Raw genomic sequence first — 24,232 nt, 5'->3', positions numbered from 1 at the left:
AAGTTGTTTCTTTTATTAGTGTTGGTTTTGGTTTGAAAACTTTTTTTTGGAAGGTTTGATGCAAACACTGTAGTGCTTGTGTCATTGGTGGTTACGTACCCTGAGAATGTTGTGTGAGACTTGTATTGTACTCCTTTGCACACCAAGTCAGTGTTATTCCTGGGATATGTTAAAAATTAGAACAGTTTGTTCCATCATGCTTCCAGTTCTTCTGATGGAAAGAGTAGAAAGGGCAGTCGTAAGTAGGAAATAGTTTCTGTTTAAGTAGTGACTGAGTAAGGTAGCAGTCTTTGGCTTGGAAAAGAGATGATTTGGATGATATAACAAAGGTTTTCAAAATCATGAGTGTCAAGGAAAGAGCAGGTAGGAATTCATTCTTCAGTGTCTTTCAGTTCAAAAGCTAGGGACTTTTAAACGAAAGTAGTAGGAGCCAGGTTCAAGTAGAAATTACTATTTTGCACAAAATGGGTGGCAGACCTGTGAAATTCCTTGCTAAGGTTATGACCTTACGAATAAAAAGAAGTCTACATGGGATCAAGGGGAGACTGGGCCAGTGCCTGGAACAGAGATCTACCGAAAATCACCAGAAGGACAAACCATATCAAGGCCTGGAATTTCTTGAGTTGCCAAAGGCTAGTAGAAAGTGTAGGACAGAGAGAAAGATGTAGGAGGGAGGGCTGTTTGCCCTGTTGCTTCTCCTACACAATTCTACAGACCAATTTTGGAACTGGATACAGAAATAGGTGACCCTTGAGCTGAACCATTCTGACGATTTTTACGTTTGTGCATGTCTTCCTTTATTTTAATTTGAAATTTGAATCTAGGTGGAAGGAGACATTCTCTGGGTGTCTGGACCAAGCTATTCACATATCTGTGTGAGCAGGCTGTATATACATGCTATCTGTAATGCATCCTAGTATATATACTGGCCAACCTGCATATCAGCTATATGCTCAGAACCCTTCATTTTTTTTTTTTTTTTTTAAATGTATAAATATACTGGTCAGGTGGTGTATCCTGGATACATCAGATGTCCTGCACAAGCTCCTGAGACATAAGTCTGTGTTGCCTTCTGTGATATACATGGTGGAAGTTCAGGAGTCTGAAAAGGAAGAGGTCTTTGGTTCAACTGTAGTCTGATATGGTAGGCGTGGAGGAAATGTGTCTGTTTGGGTAACGATTTGTGCTGAAAGCATGACAGTAAGCTAGTAGACTGTGAATATTCTGATTTTTACTGTATATTGCAAAATTAAGTGCTATCTGGTAATAACTTTCTGCTTTGTTATGGAAAGAGTTCCAAAACACATGCACATTTGACTGAAATAGTATTTTTTTTTTCTTTTGCAGGAAAATTTTGAAGATGCCTTTGAAAACATCCCTGTGTAAGTAGAATTTTTTTAAAACATGCATTTACACAGCAATGAAATACTTCATGCATACCATTCCAGGTGTCGTGGTTTGAACTCAGCTGGTAGCCAATCACCATGTGGCCAGTTGTTTACTTCCCCTCCACCTCCCCCCCCCTCCCCCCATCCCCCCCGGTGAAATAGGGGAGGGACAAAAAAGCAAAAAAGAAATTCGTAGGTTGAATAAAAAAATAATTTAGTAATAGTAACAAAACAACAGGAACAATAGTAAGTCCAAAGGGGTAAAATACAGCAGTGGCTCACTAACTGGTGACCAGTACACAGCCCGTCCCCCCCAGCAGCAATCCCCACCCTACCAGAAATCCTGCCACGCCAACCGGGAAACCCAAACCGAAACGGGACGTGAACAAGCACCGTCCGCCTATATACTGAGCATGACGTCACACGATACGGAATGCTCCAGTGACCGACCCGGACCTGGCCCTCTAGCTGTGCTCCCTCTCAGCCCAAGGGAAGTTAACTCTATCCTGGCCGAAACTAGGACACCAGGGAAGCATCATTTTATATGCACTGACTACATTCACATTTTCCAGAATGGTTAAGGTCACCAAGAGTTGGAAAATGGATGTGTCATTAGGTTGATAGATGTGATGAAGTATTTGTTAACAAATGTGAAAGCTGTAAAGAATTAGAAATAGAAAATCTGGTAACTTTTAGTTACATACTGACAGCTCTAGACATTTCTGCATGGTGAAAAAATGATAGCATTAGTCAAAACACTTCGGTTCACACATTGTGCAAGACCATCTAAGCAAGATTTTCAAATTGACATTGCTATACCTCATAATGTACTGCTGCACAGATGTTTTTCACTAGTGAAGTGAGATATAGTCACTTCTCTGGCATTATATTTCATGCTTGAAGCAACACCTTACTTAAACTGTGATGGAAACAGATGATGCTGTTCATAAGTGGTTGTAGTTTTTCTGTAGGATTTTATTGCATTCTTGTGCCACAAAGCACGTGAGGAGACTTCTAGTGATATCCTCAGATTGCTAAAACACTTCTAGACCCAGAAGCAGTAACTTTGAGCTGAATTTAATTGCCAAAATTTCCATGGCCTTGGCAAATTATACTTTACAGGTTTGCCAGACTGTCTGTTTGTATTTTACCTAGAGCAGTAAGGTCTGCTCTCTGTGTAAAACTGTAGTTGAAAAACTAAACATACTGCTTCCTGAGATTCAGAAGGAAGGAAGTAAGAATCTGAAGTACTTGTTGAGAACGTGTTGAGAACTTTTCATGTTAACAATTACTTTTTCTTCCTTTGACACCCTAGCAGTAGCTGTATGATCAGATAACTTTTCTCTCTGGCCCTTGCTTTTCTTGGGAGAGGGAAGAAAGTCTGTAATATTCACTTTATGAGAATGTTTATCCAACACTCATTCCTTTTAGGAGGTTGTTTTGTTGTTTTTATTGATACCTGAACTGGGCATGAGTGTTTGTTATTGGCACGCAGAGATTTGATTTGTTCTTCCTGAGTGTCATAGCTACCATACAGAGACACTTTTTATAGTGGTGTAGAAGTTAGACTCATGTTAGTTTATTCTGGCTGGTACTGCTTCTCTCTGCAGTAACCACTATGTAGAAGAGTAAACACAGGATGATGGAGAGAATATTAGTGGGACAGAAACTGTGTTGTTACTTAACGTCTGTAGTCAAACAGTTGTCACTGTGGTTGTTGTCCTCATCCACTGGCCAAAAATACTATGCCTGTGCTGTTATATTGTTGACTGATTCTGGTATGTGTGTATTCTAAAACTAACTTTCTATTTGTTCAGGTTTCACAGCCTTTAGTTCAGCCTGTTTCAGTAATGTACGACCACCCATAGTTCTTGTTCAGGTGATCCTGCACAAGCCTAGGTAAAAGCACAGTGTGAGTAACCCCATTCCCTGAGATGTTACTAATGTCCTCCTGACCTACTTACCTCTCCTTTCACCCAGCTGCACCTGGGTCCCCCTCACTCCTGTTTTAGCAGTCAACAGGTAGCTTGATTTTTCAGCAGGCCAACAAACCAGAAAATTAAGTATTATAATGTAGCCTTTCTGTTAGTAGGTACCCTTCAGGTATTTCTGCATTACCTAGATATTTATTTTAATTGTTTCTTGAGTCTACTGCTTCTCTGTCAAATTTGAATGGTTGAAACTAGCCAATAGATTAAAATATTAAGAGCATGAGGACATATAAGTGGACAGTCGGCATGATTGTGTATGTTGTTTCCTTTGAAAGTGACGTTCCTAGGCAGTTCAGTTTGTGAATATTTGAGCAATAAGAGTAGGATAATCTCAGCTGGAATACTTGCTGCTGATGACTTGCTCTGTGTTTAGACAATTAGCTACTCTGCAGTTATGGAAATGATATAGAAATGTGTGTATTCTTTTGTATCTGGGCAGGATTCTTCACTTGATTAGACTCTCTCCTTTCTTAAATGTTTTAGAAGGTACAGCTATTTTTTAAAAGTGCCTAAGGAACTGAAAAAAAAACCTTGGGACTTTTTGTGGAAGTCTTCAATCTTACATTCCTTGAAGCTCTTTGGTTGCGGTTTTCAAACTACTCTGGTAGCTTGTCTGAGACGAATCCTTTCCCAAATCTAGTGCCACAGAGGTTATTCTTGAACTTTCCCTGTCTATAATTAGTGGTAGTTTTTTTCTATTAATAGTACAGTAGTAGAAATTTGGAAGCAGTATTATATTGAAGCAATGAATTACCAGAGGTTCAATCTTTTGGGAAGCTGTATCTATTTTTTTTGATTTTGCTTTTGATAACATTCATCTTAAAATTTGGCTATGTATCAATGTTTCAATCTCTCTTTATTTTGGATAAGAAAGTGGCATTGTAACAGATCTGATATGCCTCACATTGGTTTGAGTGGTTTGTTGTAGTTTGGTTACACCCAACTGAATGTAACTAAAATGTACCTTTTTTATAGAGAGTTTTGTCTACAAAGACTGTTAATGTCTACTGATGAGATCAGAGCTGGTTCAAATTCTGTCAGGTCAACTTGTTGGTTTAGAGAATTTGGAAAGTGTGTGGGAACCATGTCTTCATAGTGTTTCATAAACCACTCTAATACTTCCTGTAAAATATGCATAGAGAATGCTGCTCTGTATATTGCCCCAGTAAATGATAGCAAATGGTTTTGCTAATTTAACTTGGTTTTATTGGGCTTTATTCCCTGAATATTATTGCTTAACTGTAGATACCAGGTTGTTCAGGTTATATGTTAAAAGGGCAATGAGTTCTCTTAATAGGGTAAAATCTTTCCCTAAATCTGAAGTACTGGCTGTCATATCTGAGGACAGGTCCAGGAGGAAATCAATCTTTGCTCTACTTGTCTAAATGCATTAGATTCTTTATCTGGACTGTTTTTTGTGATTTTTTTTTTTTTTCTTTTTTCTACTCATGGTGGCTACTGTAGGTATACACAGCAACTCCAAAACAGTTTTTGTAATGACCCCACAATACTTGTTTTGCAAAAGTGTGGAGGGACCATAACCCAGATTGGGTTAGATAAACATTAGACTGATCTACCTGTAAATGCAGTTCTTTACTCACTGGTGCTGAAGCGAAGAAGAGGCTATTACAGTAGGTTAGTCTGCCATTTTGCTTAAAGCAAGCAGTAGCATTTCACCTCGTATCTTCTCTGCCAAAGAGAGTTATTAAGTTTTCAAAGTACTGGATTGGTGATAAATTTTGATATAGCATTTTCAACCTTACAAAGAGGATAGGTGGGATATATGTGAAAGTAAATTTGCCATTACATGGTTATGTTAACTCAGAACGGGTTTCAGATTAGCATATGCTGTTGTAAAAAGAACAGAGTAACTGGAGACAAGTGGTTCTTTCTGTTTTGGAAATTCAAGCCTCTGCCAAGAAGTGTTGTGGTGGTAAGCTACTTCTTACCAAATGTTTCCCCATGTTTCCAATGAAGTGTCTGCTTACTTTAAGTTTTGGACAAATCTGTTTCACAAGGTAATGGAATACTGTTACCTGCCAAGCATCTACAGGTTCAAAACCATACATGGATAGAAGAAACTTGTGTGTTTTGTTCTTTTATTTAATTCTTGCTAAAAATGCTTCATTAGTACCTCAATCAATCCCGCTGTCTGTGTCACTGACAAAGATGTTGAACAGTGCCAGTCCCAGTACTGACCCCTGAGGAACACCACTCTTCACTGCTCTCCACTTGGACATCACGCCATTGACTGCAACTCTTTGAGTGTGGCCATCCAGCCAATTCCTTATCCACTGAGTGGTCCATCTGTCAAATCCATGTCTCTCCAATTTAGAGCCAAGGATATTGTGTGGGACAGTGTCAAACTCCTTGCACGGTTCAGGTGACTATAGATAGATGGCTATCCAAAACCAAGCCCTTTTGAACTTAATCCTGTTGAAGGAAAAAGGCATATGCAGAAAGTTGAATCTATCAGTAGATGATTGTTGCATCCACATCTCAAAACGTTTTGGTGCCTCTACAAAAACAAATGAACAAAATGAAGAAGATGGCCAGAGATACCAGAGAAACTGCTGCTGCACTAGGGACTAATTGGCTAGGGAAGGTTTTCAACACACTTAAGTTTTCTTTGTTGGTGTGGCTAACTAGCCACCTTCAGTCTTTGATAATGGTTGTAATCGTAATTGTTGTAATTTGTATTATTATAAGCTGCATTGAGAGCACTGTAATGAAATCCATGTCCACTCCCTTAAACCCTGCCCCTGAAATGAATGTTCCTCTAAATCCCATCTGTAACATTGACGTGTCCCTAAAATTGACCCATGCAATTGATATTCCCCGCACCCTGTCTGAATGTTAGATGTCTCAATACAACTTTAGGATGGTGCCCACCTGTTTGTCCATTGTTGCTGTAAATTGTTACTATAATCTTGGTTATTGTTACATGTTTTTTGGTTTCTATTGTTGATTGACTGCTGATTGCTAACGATATATTTTAATAGCTGAAGGAGATTTGAAGAATGATGATCCAAAGTGGCATTGTGCCCCTTTTAACTTAGGAGGCAAGAGGTGTCTGCACCACTCCAAAGGAACTGGTTAGATGACTGGTGACAGGGTGGAGTGTGGCAGGAGCACAACACACCACCCCACCCCACCCCCAACTCTCCGGTGCTAGGGTATTTAACATGGTGGCTGCCAGCTCAATCCTCTGTTCCAGGTAATGGGTCTGCTCTCTCTCTTGCTGTAACTCTGCTTCCAAACAAACTGTTTTCAGCTGCCTCTCAGAACTACCCCATTCCAACCGGTGGTGATACTTACGCTGGTCCTGCACTTGTAGCAGGCAGGCACCCAGGATGGCACAAATAGTTCCTTTCCCCTTGCCATCTTGCTTATCTTCACGGCGTTTCTCCACTGTCCCCACAGCTGCTTCAGGCTCACACCACTACTCCTCTGCCCACTTCATTCCCAAGGGAGAAGGATCACAACTGTGCCTCTGTAATAATCCCTCCATTGGTACACCCTGCTCGCTGTGCCGATTAAAATGTTAGAGGTGTACCAAAGAGACTTCACACAGATAATAAACTTGAACAACTTTAATTTGTAACCAAATCCAAACACCTGAAACCAGTGAGATGACTGCGGTAACCAAAACTATGCTCTGATAACTTTTAACAGACTGGTTCGGTGTACCAGTTGGGGAAGTTGTTATTGCACAATGACACAGAAGCATGACGACCTGTAAGAATGACAACTCCAGCGTGTGCACACAGTCACTCACTAAAGGGGGAAGCCTCCACTCAAGGGTACTCAGAAGATGTAATTGCTCACACAGAGGGGGTGAGGACTCACTCAAGGATATCCAGACGTATTCACTCACCAAGGCAGGGTGAGGGCATTCAATCCCGGGAAGTTTCCTTGGGTGGCTTCCCAGTCCCAAGAGGAGGGCTTCTGATGACAGACCCAGGACTCCAGGGAGAACCACTTAAAAGGGATCTTTGGCAGGGGCCCCATTTTATAGACTGGTTGGATCTGAACTGTATTCATATACAGTCAGTGTTCTAGAAAATTATGTTGACTGAGGTTTCATAGGCTGAGGGCCTTGTCTGCTGACCAGGGGTTCCCCCTTCCCTTTTCCTGCCATGGAGTGGGTGTGGTGGATGCTGGTCTGCACCTGGCCAGGGTGCACATGTGACAGCAACCATGGTGTACTGCCAGAGGCGTGAAAATAAGGGCATGAAGGAGCTGGCGACCACCATGTTAAAAGCCCTAGCCCCTGTGGCGGGTGTGCTCCTGCCACAGTAAATTTGTCAATTATCTCTTGGTTTTACAAGAAGAAAGAGGTTTGAGTTCTCAACAATTTTATCCATCACCATATTATGCCTAGCATGTACAGACCTTGTCACTGCTATTTTGATTTCTATATGTATTTTATGCTCTAAAGTCAATTTGTGTGAAATTTTAATTGTATTTGGATTTCCTTCCATCTCATTTTACTTACTGTTTCTTAAGATGTCATCTGTATGTGATGGGAATAAGTTCCCATCAAGTTGTTATGCCTTTTCCATGGTACTGGTTGGCATGCTATCTTTTTCTTTGAGGTAAAGGCAAGATGGTGTTTTCAATTACCACCCCATTATCGGAGGATTATGCAAATGAATAACAACGTTTAGAGTAACTGTATTATGGTAGCTGCCTGCATATGTTTAGAGAAGATGCTTTGTACTTGTCTTTGGGAAGAAACAGTCTGCCTGACTGATCCAAACAGTTCATATGCAGAGGAAGTCCTCGTGTTATGCTATTTGCGTAGAAATTTCTGGCAGCAGACCCTGAGTTGTGGTACCAGTGGAAGGATAGTGAGATCTCATTATAACACATTTAAAAAATGAAATGGTGAAAAGGTGGAAGCTAGAATTCTGTAGTAAACCAGACAGGTGATCTTTGATGAATAGTGGAATTCTTGGGATTTTTCTATCTTTATCAGTTTCAGTAGGAAGAGGCATATTTCATTGCTATGTTATCATTCTTCTTTTGCGTTTTCTTTTCTTATCCAAAGCTGGATGCTGTTAATCCTTGATCCTACCAAAGCAGCTCTGTGTGGTATTACTGGGGTGGTAGATTAAGGGCCAGAAGTGTTTAAAGAAGTTAGAGCAGGTTATCCTTGTAATCTCAGAAGTGTAGTTAAGATTTCAGTTATACATATGTGTCTGTTTTGTCAGTGAATGAAATTGAATAGCTGAGCAAATGTCCCTAAATTCAAATTTGAATTCAAGGAGCTGAAAACTTTTAAAAACAGTACATGTGTCCAGAACTTTGAACTCGAATTCTGACATTGTCTTAAAATGCTGAGAAACAGCTGTGACACTTTAATTGATCAGAGTTTTATTTTCTTATGTTTGGTCTTCAAGGGGGGAAAAAAGTCCAGTAAAGGTGATTCTTGTATTCAGTAAATAATATTTTCATAGCTACATAAATATGACACAGTAGCTACTTTATATTGTCAATCTCAAGAATTGGAACTGCAGTAGTGAGATACCAGCCTCATCTCATTAATCCTTCTCTACCCTAAACAGTTCTTGGGTTATAAATTGTTTATGTTTGAGGGGTTTTGAGTGGGCAGTAATTCTATAATTCCTAACTCTTCCATATTTATTGCAACTACACCTTTTGCCTCTGATGGGAGGTTTCTCTGTATGTTTGTATGTAAGTAGAAGTCTTCAGGCCACATTGTGGAAATTTTTATGTTGGTATCTTCTGCTGACTTTGAAATGTGCAATTCCACCTGTGTCCATAGCTTCTTAGGAAATAAGGAGGGGGGGAAAAAAAACAACAACCAAACATCTCAGGGACATTCTACACAGAACTTCCTGAAACTCTGCATTTCTTCCACACCATGTTACTCTATTCCAAGCCTTCACTGAAAGGCTGGTGCACAGAAAGATACCACAGATGGTTTTCTGTAATCCAGTGCTTGACAAAAGAAGTTTGTCTTAATTGACCCTAAATGTTTGGGTTGCTGCTTGTGGCTTGCTCTTCCATGAAAAGTAAATTAACACTGTGGCATTTAGTAAAGTCACATTATATTTTTGAGGTTCAGGTTCCTGGAGACCTTTGGAGTCTATTAATTATCACGTTGGAATCTTGATGTGCTGGGATACATGATCTACTCATCACATCTGTGTTTTCTTTCTTTAAATTTCTTTCAGGAAATTGGTGTTTATCCTGTGCTTTAATGAAGACTTTATAATGCTATTTGCAGTCATGTAACTCAAGAATTGCCTTCTCTGAACAACTTCAGAGACTTTGAAAGGGATGTAGACTCTTAATGTTTTGGATTTTAAGTCATTAGTGCTTTAGATAAGAAAATGAAAAGATGAGCTCTAACTCATAGATGAAAAAGATAAAAACTTGTAGGCTATGACTTGCTCAGATATTGAGAAGGAGGATTGTTTTGGGGGAAAAAGGATTGAAAACCAGATTTGCCACATTCTTTATTTTAAACTATCAAGCAAACAAAAACCTCTCTGTTCTTTAACAATGTTCTGTTTGGGTGGTTGTTTTTTCCCTCTTCCCCCAGATGCTGAAAACTGTTTCAGAGCATTTTGGGAAGCAATCTGAGTGGAAGGTGGCTTGAGTGTGTATTGGTGGGTTTTTCTTTAAGACAATCCAGGGAAAGTTTTGAATATGTGATGCTATTTGTAGACAGAGAGCTAGCTTTTGTCAGTTTTGTTGAAACGTGCTCCCGACTCTTTATCAGCTTTTACTGGGAAATGCTTTCTGAGGCCTCAAGTGTGGACTGCAACTTACGCTGAGTTAAAGACAGAAAATTGTATGTCTTTTTGTGAGCAGAGTCAGTTTTTATGTGACTGCTCAACCTTGATTCAAAACTGGTTTACCTTTCACATGCAATCAAGATGAGTGAAATTCTGGCACTTTGACTCTCCCTGCCCCAAGTAATGTTAATATAATAAGTGACAATACCCATAAGCACTGCTTCCAAGTCATGTGGTGGAGAACTCGGATATCTCTGAACTCCTTGGTCTTTAACACTGTCAGGCACAATTTCAGGGAAAAGGTAGAAACATCCTGAGGTGCTGTTGTCCATAAGTTAGAGCTGTCAGTGTCATCTCTCACCTGCAAAGCCTGTGTTACCTGATCATAGCCCTTGGTTTCCTCAGGCGTTTTAGGAAATACTCTGCAAATCTTTCCACGTATGTTGCATTCTTGTGTTTTCAAAAGTAAATTGTTTAAATAGACTGGTTTGATGTATTACTGCTTTTATTACTTAGCACTCATCTGAAATGAGTAAATGCAAATCTGTAGTTTCGTGCATTAAGTTTTAAAGGCTTTCTTTGAGGCATTTTTGAGAGTAAATCTCAGTTCATGATTGTAAACATATCTAGGAATAGGTACTATTAGCCCAGGTGGTATGGATTTAAAGAAACTTTTTGAAGGTAACAGTGGAGGACATAGTTTAATTTTCTGCTGCTTAGTTTCCCTGTGCTGAGCTTTCCCATATTTCATCTGGAGAGATTAGACCAAGAGGATGAAACTATCTCTGTTGCTTCTGACTCTTACTTCCTCCTATTGCTGCTGATATTCATGAAGATAAGTGTTTATTAGCTGCTTCTCCATGCTATTGATTTATTTTGGTCATGGGACTCTAGCTAAAAATTTGGATTTCTGGGGGAAAAAATGTCAAAGGGTTAATAACAAAAATTATGTTAATTTGTTTCAGTACTGTCACATAATGAAAATCAAACGTGAGCTAATTAGTTCTCTTCAGTGCTGCTTGCTACCACCTCTTGTATGTTTGATTTATTTTTACTGCAGTTGCATTAGTATACTTGTCCTTTTTTTGTCTGACTTTAATTGTAGCATTTTTTAAAATTTTTATTCAGAAAATACTGAGGTAACTCCCTTTTTGCCTTTAAATATAAATCACTTTGTGTTCCTCATGTCTCCATTTTCCTTTTGCAGTTAGGAGTGATGGATTAGAACTAGGCTGCAGCACAGATTGGGAAAATCTCCCAGCATCCTCTTCCCGCAGAGGCATCAGCTTCCAGCATTGACTGTAGCTGCTGCCACTCTAACTGACATTTCTTTTGAATTCGGCTATGGAGAGTGCCTGTGATGCCAGCTGCTGGCTTGTGAACTTTTATCCTTTTGTTATTTTTGCTTGATAACTCATTAATGAAACGTCATGGATATTGAGACATAAAATAGAATCAGTTTTCTCTTTATGCATTTCTTCTGTGTTGTTTTTTTTTTTTTGTGTGTGTGCACGGTGGAAAAAGAACAGGGTGAGAGAAGCAGCACTTATATTTGCATGAGGACTATATTTACATACCTGAAGTTAGCTGAATTAATCCTGTAAGTATATTATCTCTGCCTACTAGTCCCTGAAATTATGACTGTGGTAGTTAGATTTATGGGCTTTTATCTGTGATAAATTTACTTTGGTAGGTATGTTAAACACTTAAACTACAAAAAAAAATTTTTATATGGATTTTCTCGAAGAGGAGAGGAAAATGATATATTCGCAGTGGGTTTATGAAATAATTGTTTTTCCTCTGCACTTTGCATTGCTGAACAATGCTCTTAGAGAGCAGAAGCTTCTCTGCTGATGTCAGTGCTTAATCAGCTCGGATGCTGTAGGTTGTAGAACACCGCAAGGTGTGTATTTCGGGATGCCATACTTTAAAATCTGGTAATTAAGGACAGTATCAGACTTGTAGTTATTTTCTCAATTTATAGAGTTATTTCTACTCTTGGTAGCTGTGCGGATTTAACCATTTGAGGTCATACAATTTTTGAGTTAAATATAAATAATTTTTTTCATGGGATGCAGTTCTTTGCTGTCTAAGTACTAAATGTTAAGTATAATACAGGGTACTTTTACAAATTTTAGTAATTTAATGTCTCCAACATTATGTATAAATTCACTGTGTAATAAATTCCAGTAAATTGGTCTGAAGTTTAGGAAGAGTGTCTTACTAGGATCACACTGTCCTAATTGTCTCTTTGGATCTGAGCCAGTATTTGTGTGACGCAGTGTTAGTCCCATAAACATCTGGCCTGATCTGGTGTCCTACTTGCTGCATGATTTACTTCTTGTTTTTTCCATAGCAAGATAAGTGAAATTTTTATTCGTTTTGTGTAAAACTGTCAGTGAGCTGTCATTAGTATTTATATATGCTAGCTCTTTCAGGAGGATCTTTTTCAACCCATTTTCTTGTCAGCATATCTGTTCAACAGGGAAACATTGAACAGATTAAATTTTTTTTTTTGTGAACCTCTATTTATCTTTATCTACATATTGTATATTAAGTTTTGGCAGTATCGGTCTCTGGCATATTCAGGTGCTCATTTTTCTACACAGTATTGCCTGTATTGACCTCAGCTGGATTATTTGATATAAACTATTAGTCTGATAAGGTGTATTCAAACATAGTAAATTCTCTGTTTAGTTGCAAAGATCTCATGTTGAAACATACATCTAAAAATACTGTTGAACCACTGAGTTCTATTAATAAATCTGATAACAACCTTTTATAGTGGTGTGCATTTCCCTTAGTGTCCAGCAGAACAGCGTAAAGCAGATTTTTCTCCTACCTGCAAACCAACACTGACATTGCTTTGTTTTTTTCTTTCCCCTCCATCAAACTGTGGTCACTTCTAAATACCCATGATCTGATTGTTTTGCTGACTGTATTTAGGATTACATGTATTTTGCAATGCTGTGTCAAATTCATGCTTGAATAGCCTGATACACTTGATTATATCACAGTCACTTTAGTGATCAGATAAACTGTATGTGCATATTTGGGTGGGTGAATAGTAACCCAGGTAGTTGTTATGTGTCTTTCTTCTACAATATGGCTGATTCATTATGGAAAATTTGCGTCTAGCTTACTGTGCATGTGCAGTGCAATTTGCTGTTGAACTTAAAAAAACTTGGTGTCAGATGAAGCTGCTGATGTTTCTTTTTCTCTTTGGGCTGTAAAAACCTGACTTGCAATAAATTGATTATTGGCTTATGGAATCTGATCAATGGTCAGTCCAAAAGTGAAACATTTGTGAATTCTTATGTTTCTTTAATTAAAAAAAAAATAGTGGCTAGAAATGTAGCCTGTCTTTTTGTGTTGTTCAGAGGGGCTGACTGTGATGTTGGCAATGGTGGGTGCTGGTCAGCCAGTACAATGAGTTTAGTCTTGGCACTATTTCCTGTGGCACCTCAGATTCAAGCAGATGATCAACTTTGCCTTGGTTTTCTTCTTTTGCGCTTATTCAGTTGCTTTGTTGCATCTGTAGAGTAATAATAATAGGTGAGGATAGAGCACTTGGTATTTTCTTGTGGTGTTCAGATACTGCGTTGATAGTAAATATACAGATAAGCAAATTCCATGTTTTCAGTTTTCAGTAAGACAGACCGTCAGGAAAGTTCCTTTATCTCATCACCCCTCCCTGCCGCCTCAGTTATGGACATAAAGTAAATGTTTGAAAGCAAAACATTTTGATCACTTTCTCATGAAGCAGCACTGTAGGTGCTGGACTCCTTTCTAAGTAGAACAAAGACAGTCCTGTGCATGCCCTTAGAGTTCGAGATCACAAACAAGACTCACATGCAGAATGTAAAGTAAAGAAACGTTACCGGTTTCCTGACAGGTGATGGTCAGATGTTTAAAGGTTAAGGTCAGATGAGACACTTAAGAAGGAATTTTTATTTGTATGTAAGGTTTTTGGTGCATTTGAGGGTTGTTTTAATGCATTTTATTCATGACAGTATTACAAGTATTTTTACTGCTGTGAGTAGTAATAATTCCTAAAATTAGAACAGTTGTCTCCTGTGGCTAAGTATGTATCTGTGAAGTTTAGAAAAGCTAAAATTAAAACTCGCTTTTCTAAAAAGGAAGAAAGGACAAACACCCCTCCCAAAACACCAGAGCTTTATCTACCTTCTGTCTACCTCATCGTTAGATTTCATGTGCCTGGTAAGGTATAATGATTGATCAGTTAAAATGCTCTCATAGTGAAATTCCAATAGTCTATGAAAAGTTATCAGTTTGAACTTTTTTTGACAGTGCTAAGGTAGAGACAAAAAACTGTAAAGTCATTCTCAGCTCATTTGCATGCATATAATTTTAATAATTGTTCAACACGGCAACTGCTTCTATTTTTCTCACTCGGTTACCTCAGTTCTTACTGTCTCTGTTTTTCTGAGAGCTCAAACTCCTTTTCTATAGCTGTTCATTTTGAAAAATACAGGTTTTGATGCTTTCCCTTTATTATGTATACAAATGTATAATATTAGCTAGCTACTGTTTTTTCCTTTTGCTTTGCATCAGCATTTCTGCCACAGCTGTAAGATGAGGGAGAAGAGAGAACTTAAGGTAAAAGAACCCCACAACCCAAAATCAACAGTAATCAAAATCACAGACACAACCAACCGAAAACCCCAACGCTATTAAAGAAAAGGAAAATGCCCTTGGTAGTGAGGTTGCTTGGTCATGCAAAAGATAGTATAAGCATAACCCTTGGTAATGTGACAACAATCCAGCAATTCACTGATACAAATTTACTGGCTAAATGCTACTATCTCATAGTCAAGTAGCATTGAGGAGGAAGGTGCAACCTCACTAAGTAAATTGCTTTGTAGCATGGAGTTTGTGTGTGGATAGGTGTCTTCAAAATTCAGGTGAAAGCTACTACCCAGGATGGGCTTGGGTAAGACCAATGCTGTTTGCCTCTGTCTGCTATAGAAGGTGATTTTTAAATATAGCATGCAAGAAAGTCCTGAGAGAGGAAAAAGTGAAAATAAGCCCTAATGGTTTTGCCACAATACCAGGTTGTGTAAACTAATATCATTTAAACTAAATGACCACTGTAGGGGGTGTGTGGCTTTGTGTGGGGTTTTTTGACTGGTTTTGTTTGTTTTTAAAAAAACTGCCTGTTGTTGAATGGATCGTAATATGGTAAGCTTTTAAAGTAATTTCTGCCTGTTTGCAAATTTGGCTAGCACAGCACTGGATAGTTTTGCTGCCAGTTGGGTTTCCTTAAATGAATGTTTAGCACACAGACTACAGCATGCGTTGGTGAAGTTCTGAAACAGAGAAGACACTACGCCTTCAAAGGAATAAAGTCTGTCTTGCATCAGCATGAAGCTTTTTTCAATGCTTCCCATAAGCTGATAACATTTCTGTTGAATATATGGACTACACAATTTTATTTATCTAAAATTCATGCTTCTCATAAAAAGAGATGTGTGCATAATGAATGCAGAATCTGCTGTGGAGATAAACTGTAACTAGTGGATTTACTGTGTAGGTAAAAAAAGCATTTGCTATACTGATCAGATAGTTGTTGTTTGGAGACTTTCTATATGAATGATGATAATAACCTAGGATAGGAAGTGTTTTATGTAAATTGGAAATAAATTTTAAACTTCTAGGCTTATGTTTTTTTTCTGTTGTGCAGTTAAAAGTGGCATTGAAGTCTGGGGTTTAGATGACATGGTGAAAGAGTTTGCAAAAATTTTTCTGTTTACACTAGAAAAAACTGTCGATCACATGGCCTTATATCTTTTCCCGATTATTTTTAAACTAATCCCTTTTGTTCATAAAGTGCAAGTGGTTGGCAGTTTAAAAATACCCTGATCCCTTTAATGTAAAGGATTTAACATGCTTTAATTGGTTAGCTGCAAGAAACATGTAAATGTGAGAAGGGATACTCAGTTTGATTCCACCTTTCTAAATTGTTCTCCAGATGGGAGGAATGCATAGAATGCATGCAGGTAGAAGAAGAAAATCCAGCCTCATGGAGGCTTGACTGATGCACCTTGCTTTTTCAGAGCCTGAGTCCTGTACCTAGCCAGCAAGATAGTGAAAGACATGTGCCAGCACTAGTATAGCGTGGGGCTGAAGGGTGCGTGCAGTTTCTTACTCAGGTCAGTAGCCCTCACAGAGAATGGTACATGCTCTGCTTTCATGAGGGTTCCTTAGATTCAAACTTGATACAGAAATTGTTCCTGAAAACAGTGCATCTCTGCTTGTATTTATTTTAAAACCAAACTAAACAGATGTCTCATGCTTGTGAGTTCTAGGAGTAGTCTCTTGTAATAAGCAGAGAATCCAACATATCTTGAAAACTACTCTCTTTGCTTTTATGAACATTTCCTAATGTTCACTGTATGTAAGTCTGGATTGTACTACAAAGGACTATGTAAGCCTTCAGCCACCCTTCACTGAACTATCCTGAACATAAAATGTAGACCTAACAGAGTATCTCAATAGAATTTGGCAATAAGCTTGTTTTGTTAGCCTTTGCTTCGAGTCATAGAGCTGTTGGTAGGTATTTTTAATGAGGACTGGTGCCACTTGCTGCTCTGTGGTAGGTAGGTAGTACTCCTACAGTGTCTCACTGTTTATCTGATGAGATTTATACTTGTGTTGCAACTTGGTGTCTGTGCAAAGGATTAATAAAAGTGATAGCAAATAACATTGTCCCTTAGAAAATGATCCAAACTAGATTTTGGCACATTGCTAAGCAGAAGAGAGAAGTATTACTGTTGGTTCATCTATGAGTGATGGAGGAGAGGGATAAGATGAAGAAGATGGCTAACTTAATGGTGAGGAGTACTGTGCTTTCAAAATATGAAGAAAATTATTTGAAGAGATATTTCCAGATAGAACTAATAGCTGAGTTTTCTGTATGCTTGCTTAGATACAATGGATACACATGGATCTGTGTTACTGTTAATGTGAAAGCAATTCCTACTTGAAGCTGCAAATCTTTGCTGTTGCTAGCTGTGCATATAAAAAGAAGGCCAAATGCAGTCCTATAATAGGTTTTTCAAGGACATAAACATTCAAAAATGTTCATAAGGAGATGAGCAATCCTGGAAACATTTCACAGAGACAGGAGACCACCGTCTGTTTGGAGGAACATTAAATAGGTGCTGAGAGTCATAGTTCAGTGATGTTTCCTTAAACAGACAAAGCAGAGGTGTATCTTATCTGTTTCCCATGGACAGAGACACTAGTTGGCCTTTTCTGCTTGAAGTTTACCAGAAGAATCTGAGAGCATACAGAGGCAAGGTGTTGAATCACAAGGGGACTTGGCATGCACTGGTGAAGGGTAAAATAATAGAAGAAAATAAGAATCTGGGGTTTTTTTATTGCTATTTTACAGAGCTAGGCAGAAAGAAAGTGTCTTTCTCATAGTAAACGATGACTGTGTTTTCCCTTCACTGAAACTGAAGAGAGAGGAGTAGTAGTAGACTACTACAGAACTTCCTGTGCTTGAATAGAAAATGGCAGGGATCGAGAGTTAAGAACTTGTTCATTAGCAGTTTCCTTGTTCTTAAAGCATGATTGTTGAGTATTGCAGAATTAAGAATGGAAGTATCCTTGTTCTAGTTACACACTGCTAATCTGAGGCATAGTTTAAAAATAAAAACACAGCAAAAATAAGGACGCCAGGGACAGAAAGTGCTGCAGTAACACTCTGGGTTATTTAACAGGTGATTAGTGATGGTGGTGGTGGCAGTTTCTAAACATTTTGGATCTTTGCTAAATAGTAAGACTAGCTAAGAGGACATCAGATACATTTTGGCATGTAAAGGTGTGCAAGATTTGAACATGAAGCGATGATTTAATGGTATCTGTGAGCTGTAAACCGTGAGCTTTGATACTGTAGTTTTAAGTACAGCTTTTGATCTTGGCTGGGAGAAAGTCTTCCAGGGAGATAGTGGGTTCCAGCCTCCCCCGCAGGACTCTGTTGAAGGCTTGAGTTTATTTTATGCTAAGCATGCGTGGCAGGATACATCAGCACAGAGCTCAGTACCACATATGTGGAAGAAGAATGGTGTGCCTCCACAGTAGTTGCCCCAATAAGGGAGGGAGAGAAGGAGAGATCCCATCGGCTAAAAAGCATCAGAGTCACCACTGTTCTTGGACCTTGCAAAGAATCAATACACATAAAGTAGAGCAGCGTTCACAAATATGCTGAGCCTCCTGGTCAAGAAAATGGAGCTATTGAGTAGATTCAGGTGAGGATCAGCTGCTATTTACTGTTAATAAATCATGTCCTGGCTATTTAAGACACGTGACAAGATAGTTACTCTTTTTGACATGGTAGAACATAAACCATTAACAATTGAGTTTTCTAGTTTAAGATACTCATTAGTACAAAGGGAAAGATCTATTTCAGAAGGTATAGAAACATCCTGAATAGTGACAGTGAGTATCAGATTTTTGGCAGTATATTAGAACTATTTAACATACCATCTTCCTGCAGAGGACAAGAACTGCCTGAGAGCAGTATCTTTGAATGCTGGTTTGTCATTAACTTTTTTGTATATACTCTAGCAAATGCTTGCATATATGTTACTCAGGAAGAGTGTTACAGATGATAATTTCTTGCGGCCCTACTTGTTGATACCATGGTTGGCATCCAGCATAGTCTTCATTTGAGTTTAAGTAAAGAAATGCCTCTAAAAGGTTCTTCTGATTAAGCTTCCATAAGTGGTGAGGGTCACTTGTTTGCTAAAGTATTTATTTCCTGGTAAAGTGTTCTCTTAGGTGTAATTTTAATGCACTTTGTTTTCTTGATCCTTATCATCAAAATAGCAACCTCTCTGTATACACCTCAGTTTTTAAAAGAACTTATTTTCACTCCTTTTGTTTGTGTCAGATGTGCATCTTAATGTGGGTTTCTTAAAGCTAAATTGTTATTGCTAGTTTCACATTTTTTTTCCCTTTAGAAGTTTTGCTTTACTCCCACGAATAACTTAAGATATTTTCAGTAACTGTAGCCCAGTGATACTTTTGTCAGTGAGAACAGTAGCTGTACAAAACCAAGTCACTGGCAATTAAATCTTGTTTATCGGATGAGGCTGATTATTTTGGGTGTGTTGTAAAAGAGCCAACAAATGGTTTCAGAAGTTCAGAAGCTAAATTCTGTGATCCCTATTCATGCGAAGTACTGCTTGCACATTTAAGTCCAGCTAATGTTAACAAAATGATGTGGAACTTAGTCCTAAATATATGATTTAAAATCTGGAAAATATAGTTAGATTAAAGGTAAACTTTTCTGCAATTCTCCTATTCCTAGCTCTTGAATCCCCTTTCAAGAGAAGAGTTGGTACATTATTATTGCACCGGGGGTGCTTGTATTAAAAGCTGACTAAATCTGCAGATACAAAAACAGCAGCATGTACCAAGTTAGGTATTAACTGAGCTATATAACTGCCTTCCAGAAATACTCTTACACCGAGCCCTAGTGTGGACAGATAGGTGTTATTGCCTAACTCATTACATGTTTAAGTAACTTTCTTTTAAATACTAGAGCAATTACTTTTTTCATTTATTTTAGGCTAATGGTTATTCTCCCTTTTTTAATTAATCTGTAGGGAAAGAAAGTGGCTTAATAAGCTATAAACTGTTTTGACATTTTAAATTACTAATGCTCTTGCTTTGTACATCCTGAGGACTGTCATCCTAATAGTCACTATCTCAATACATTTCAGGGTTTTCAAGTCAGTATTCTTTGTTTCTATTGCACTCCAATCAGTTGATTAGAAGAACCTATTTAAAGCTGATAATCCCTGCTGCATTAGAATAGTTTCATGAGTAGCTCAGCACCAAGCTCAAGATACATAAACTATTGCTGGAATTCAAAACGTTTATTCTTTTTTCATAAAAGAAGTTGGAATAGTAGTGAGAAAATAATGTTAAAAAAATGCTGCTTGGAAAAGGTATTCTTAAAGTACCTAGACAGTAACACAGTGGTGTTTTATTCTGCTTGTAATGCGACATTGTTATCTTTGTATTAACACCCAATATAGCACATTTTTCTTTTCCTTTTTTATTTTAGAAGTGAACCGTATTCGCTGGGTGTAAAATCCATAGTAATTTTGCTGAAGTAGTGTTAATTTAGTCTACTCCAGGATAAATTAAAGCATATGCTCATCTGAGATGATAAAATGTGTTAAGTTTCTGTCAATTCTAGTATGTGGAAGTAGAGAAAAAAATTAGATTGCCAAAATAAGACTGAGTCAGAAGAAGAGCATGAGTCACTGTGAGTCAGCATCACTCACTGAACTGTTCATCAGTCTGCTAACTTGCTGTAGAAATGGGTTTGTGATGTTTTGGGAGGAGAGGAGGAAATGTGCTTTTTCTGAGCCTCTGCCTAGAAATATTCTTGTCTGCCAGTGAAGATAGCCAAGCTGCTTCTGAGTCGGTATGCTCCTTTCTTCTCACTGTTCTGGTATCAAGTTGTGAATCTGAGTTGGAGTGATTCCTTCTGGTTATGTTCCTCTGCTGCAGGATGTAGGAAAACAGTAGAAAATACATGTGAAGAGTAATTAAACGGGAGTGAGACTATTTGGGAGAGGATATGATTCACTTATCAGAAATAAGATTCACTTATCAGAAATAAGAGTCTGAGAAAACTGGCTTCCCAAGTTCTATATCTGAAGTGGCAGAATAATTTCATAAGCTTGCTTGAGGTAAGGAACAGTAAATGTATTGACATAAGGAATACAGTTTACGTTGTCTGCAAGCATTGGTCACCCATAAAGGAAGCAGTGCGGGAACTACTCTGCAACACAGGAAAAGAACATGACAGCAACATGCTGGGGAGATCTGCTGCTTACCCATTGAGTAGGAAAGGAAGTTTTGACAGGATGCCTGACCTTTGTTGTTTAAAGGAACTTTGTTTATGGAATCGTTTTACAAATACTGATATGTACCCCAGTGATTCTAGAGTTGGTGGCATGGTGGCATTTGGGAGCCTGATGGCCAATGGTCCTCTCTGAAAACAGCTAAAAAGACAGCATGTCCATGGCTATGTTATACAAAATAAAGATTAGGTTTTCCTTACAGAGGAAGTTCCAGCAGGTGCTGATGGCAGGGTATAGGAAGGATGCAGATTTACAGCATACAAATACAGAAAATGTGTTTCTTTTCACTAAGATGAGGCTTAGTGAGGTAGTGGGAAGAGGACATTGCCCTTGCATTTTGATCCTTACATTCAGAAAAATGGTACAGAGGTGGGGTACTATAATCCATTTATTTGCTGTTACTTTTCACATGAACTGGTAGGAAACCTTCTTGGTCTTTTTTATAACTAAGTGAACAAAGTAGTAACCAGTTGTTAAATTACCTACTATGAATGATCCACCTTCCCTCAGATTCTTTCATGAACTATGTAATTATACATTTTCACATGTGGTTCTCTTTTTCTCTCCTTGCTTCAGATCACCGTTCATAGTTTCTCCATACTGTGTGTAGCACATCATTGCCTTGTGTTGGGTTTTTCTGTTCCAGTATTTCAGAGTTCTTGGCCCACCACAAAGTTAGCAAACATGCAGGGGGGAAGGGGACCAGAAGGTCCATCTGTCCTATAGAATTTTGAAGATTTCTTCCACTCCTACCCCCCCGCCCCCCCAATATGGCCACTGGGATTTGTATTGGAAGACACCTGAACAGGAAACTGCTTCAGTGCTAGTCAGTAAATAGTTGCAGTGCACAAATATGAGAGTGAAAACCTCAATCTTGCCATCTAGTAGATCTCAACTTTGCTTACTGGATTCTTTTAAGATAATCACTGCAAATTTTGTATTTAAAAAAAGAAAATACCCCCCTTTTTTTTCCCTTCTTGAGAAATTATTTGAAAGCAACTAGCCATTTTTCTTAGTGGGAAAGGCAGAACAAATGAAATGTGTAATCTAACCAGTCATGGACTGAGTGAAACATAGTTTCCTAAAAATAAAATGTGAAATGAGGATATAGAAACACAGGAACACACAGTGGTGGTGATGGCATGTTATTGAGACACTAAACTCAGGTCCTTGCTCATGTACCAGTCAAAAATGAGCCTCTAAATCTAGCTAAAAATTAGTTCTTTGAAAATGATTTGTTAGCAGATGGTATTCATGGAATTAACTAATAAAACTGAGTGTTTTAGAAAACTTCCAGTCATTACAAGTGAGTCTTTTTTATTTCTTAACACTGTTCTTTGGAGGGCATACTATTTAAGACATTTGAAGAGGACATGTAAACACATACATTTCTCTACTGCTATAGAAATATTTTAATTTGAACAGATTTGTTTACATATTGAGAGTCTGAATGCACTAAAATACAATTGCTTTCTTCATATTTCTTTTGATAAACATTTTTATTCTGCTTTACTGAGTAGGAAGTGTAGGATCTTAAGCAGGCTTCTGATGATTCTTGTTAATGCGAAACCTTAACCAGTTGGGAAGATTTAGTGTGAAGTGCTAAATCCATTCTTTGCCAAATAGGCGGGATGCTTTGTAACCTAGAGTCTGTGGTTCTCTTGCTCCAGGCTCTGGAAAGAGCTTTACTTTGCGAGAATGAAGAGGTGTTACAGGCTGAGGCTTTGGCAGGCACCCAAACTAAATTGCTCAGCTAGGTTATTTTGTTTTATGGATTTAGAAGCTAGAATATGCAAAATACAAAATAAGTTTGTAGTTGGCCTTGATAGATTGTTGGGATTTTTTTTCCCTAAACTGTAGAAGGTGTGAATTTGCCATGTGAGGAGATAGAGATATTCTCTGTGTCTCCTACATGTCTTTCTTGGTCTATAGGTTCATTTTTCAGGAGGGAATGGTGGAAGGTCTCTCTGTGTTAGAATTGTAAGGCAATTTGCATTTTGGCCTGTAAATCCATGCAAGATGTGAACATGAAGTGATGGTTTGCATTTACAATTTAATGTCTGATGTTTTAATTTTTCAAAGATTGTTCAAGTTGAATCTGAGAAATGCAAAGTCATATTTTCATGTCTCCCTTTTTCTTTGTTTTTTTGTATGTGTGTGTGTCACTGTCAGGTTTAGAACAGCTGCACTCCTCTGTCATTTTCTCTTCTTAAATTTCTCCTTCAGGCGGCTTCTCTTCTGATCAGCACTTAAATATTCATCTAATTGACATGATCTGTTGCTTCCCACTGCTTAACCTTACTTGGATAAAGTCTGTTATAGAGCCTAAACCTGTTGTTTTAAAGCTGTAGACAGATTATCTTTTCCAGATCCAGCTGTGCACATTGAAGGCTGTGTAGTTTCTAGCTATTAGTCACTACCATGAATATCCAGTTTGTCACCAGTTCTGCCCATGGAGCAATTTGTTAGTGCTTCAGAGTCCTTCAGACAAAACTGGCCAAGGTAGCAGTTTTGTTAGATGACTTCCTCTTAAGCAACTGCAAGTGATTTTACTTGAAATGAATTAGGAAGAACAGAAGCTTTTGGCATAGCTGCAGGCTTCTGACAGGACTATTTTTGGCATAGCTGTTTGTAGTGTGAGTGTCTGTTTACTGCTTGCTTGGATGAAAATATTATTTTGTCATCTTTCTCTTGAGATTTAGATGTGAATACAGAGTCTGAAACTGCATTTGTACTGATACAGAGAATTGAGAGCTTGGACACAGCGTTAAATTTTGAGTATTGGTGTTATATAAGAAGCAGTAAATATGACTCCATTGCATATTGACTGGTAAAAAAAGGAGGACAAAGCCATAAATGTCACCTAAATAAGGAAAGAGGCACAGCCATGTAGCATGGATAAAGTGTTAAACATATGAGGTGTTTGTGTAAAGCTGTATTTTAAAAAATGAGTAATAAGATCACCACAGAAGACCTTTGATGTTATATAAGGGGGGAAAAAAAACCAACCCACCTTTTAATTATGTGTTTATATTTACAGTTTGACTAAACTAAGAATCTTTTTTTAGGGCAACCAAGATGGATCTCAAGTGTGCTCTGGAAGAATGTTCAATGGCATTGAACTTATTTCTAAACAATAAGTTCTCTGAAGCCCTGGAGCTACTTCGTCCATG

General features: G+C 38.2%; 1 protein-coding gene across 3 annotated transcripts in view; it reads left to right on the top strand.

Annotated features, from left to right (window-relative positions):
• Positions 1-24,232, top strand: part of TTC39B (tetratricopeptide repeat domain 39B) — a 79,148-nt gene that overhangs the window by 25,447 nt on the left and 29,469 nt on the right. For 2 of the 3 annotated variants that reach the window (XM_074857210.1, XM_074857212.1), the window contains exons 2-3: positions 1,348-1,382; positions 24,128-24,232. In XM_074857210.1, the coding sequence (XP_074713311.1) occupies positions 1,348-1,382; positions 24,128-24,232 (140 nt within the window). Of the gene's footprint in view, positions 1-1,347; positions 1,383-11,480; positions 11,750-24,127 lie in introns of those variants that run through there. The other variant, XM_074857209.1, reaches the window with a different exon arrangement.

This window comes from Strix uralensis, chromosome Z, assembly GCF_047716275.1.
Source record: "Strix uralensis isolate ZFMK-TIS-50842 chromosome Z, bStrUra1, whole genome shotgun sequence".
NCBI lineage: Eukaryota > Metazoa > Chordata > Aves > Strigiformes > Strigidae > Strix > Strix uralensis.
This window is presented reverse-complemented; position numbering and strand designations above follow the sequence as displayed.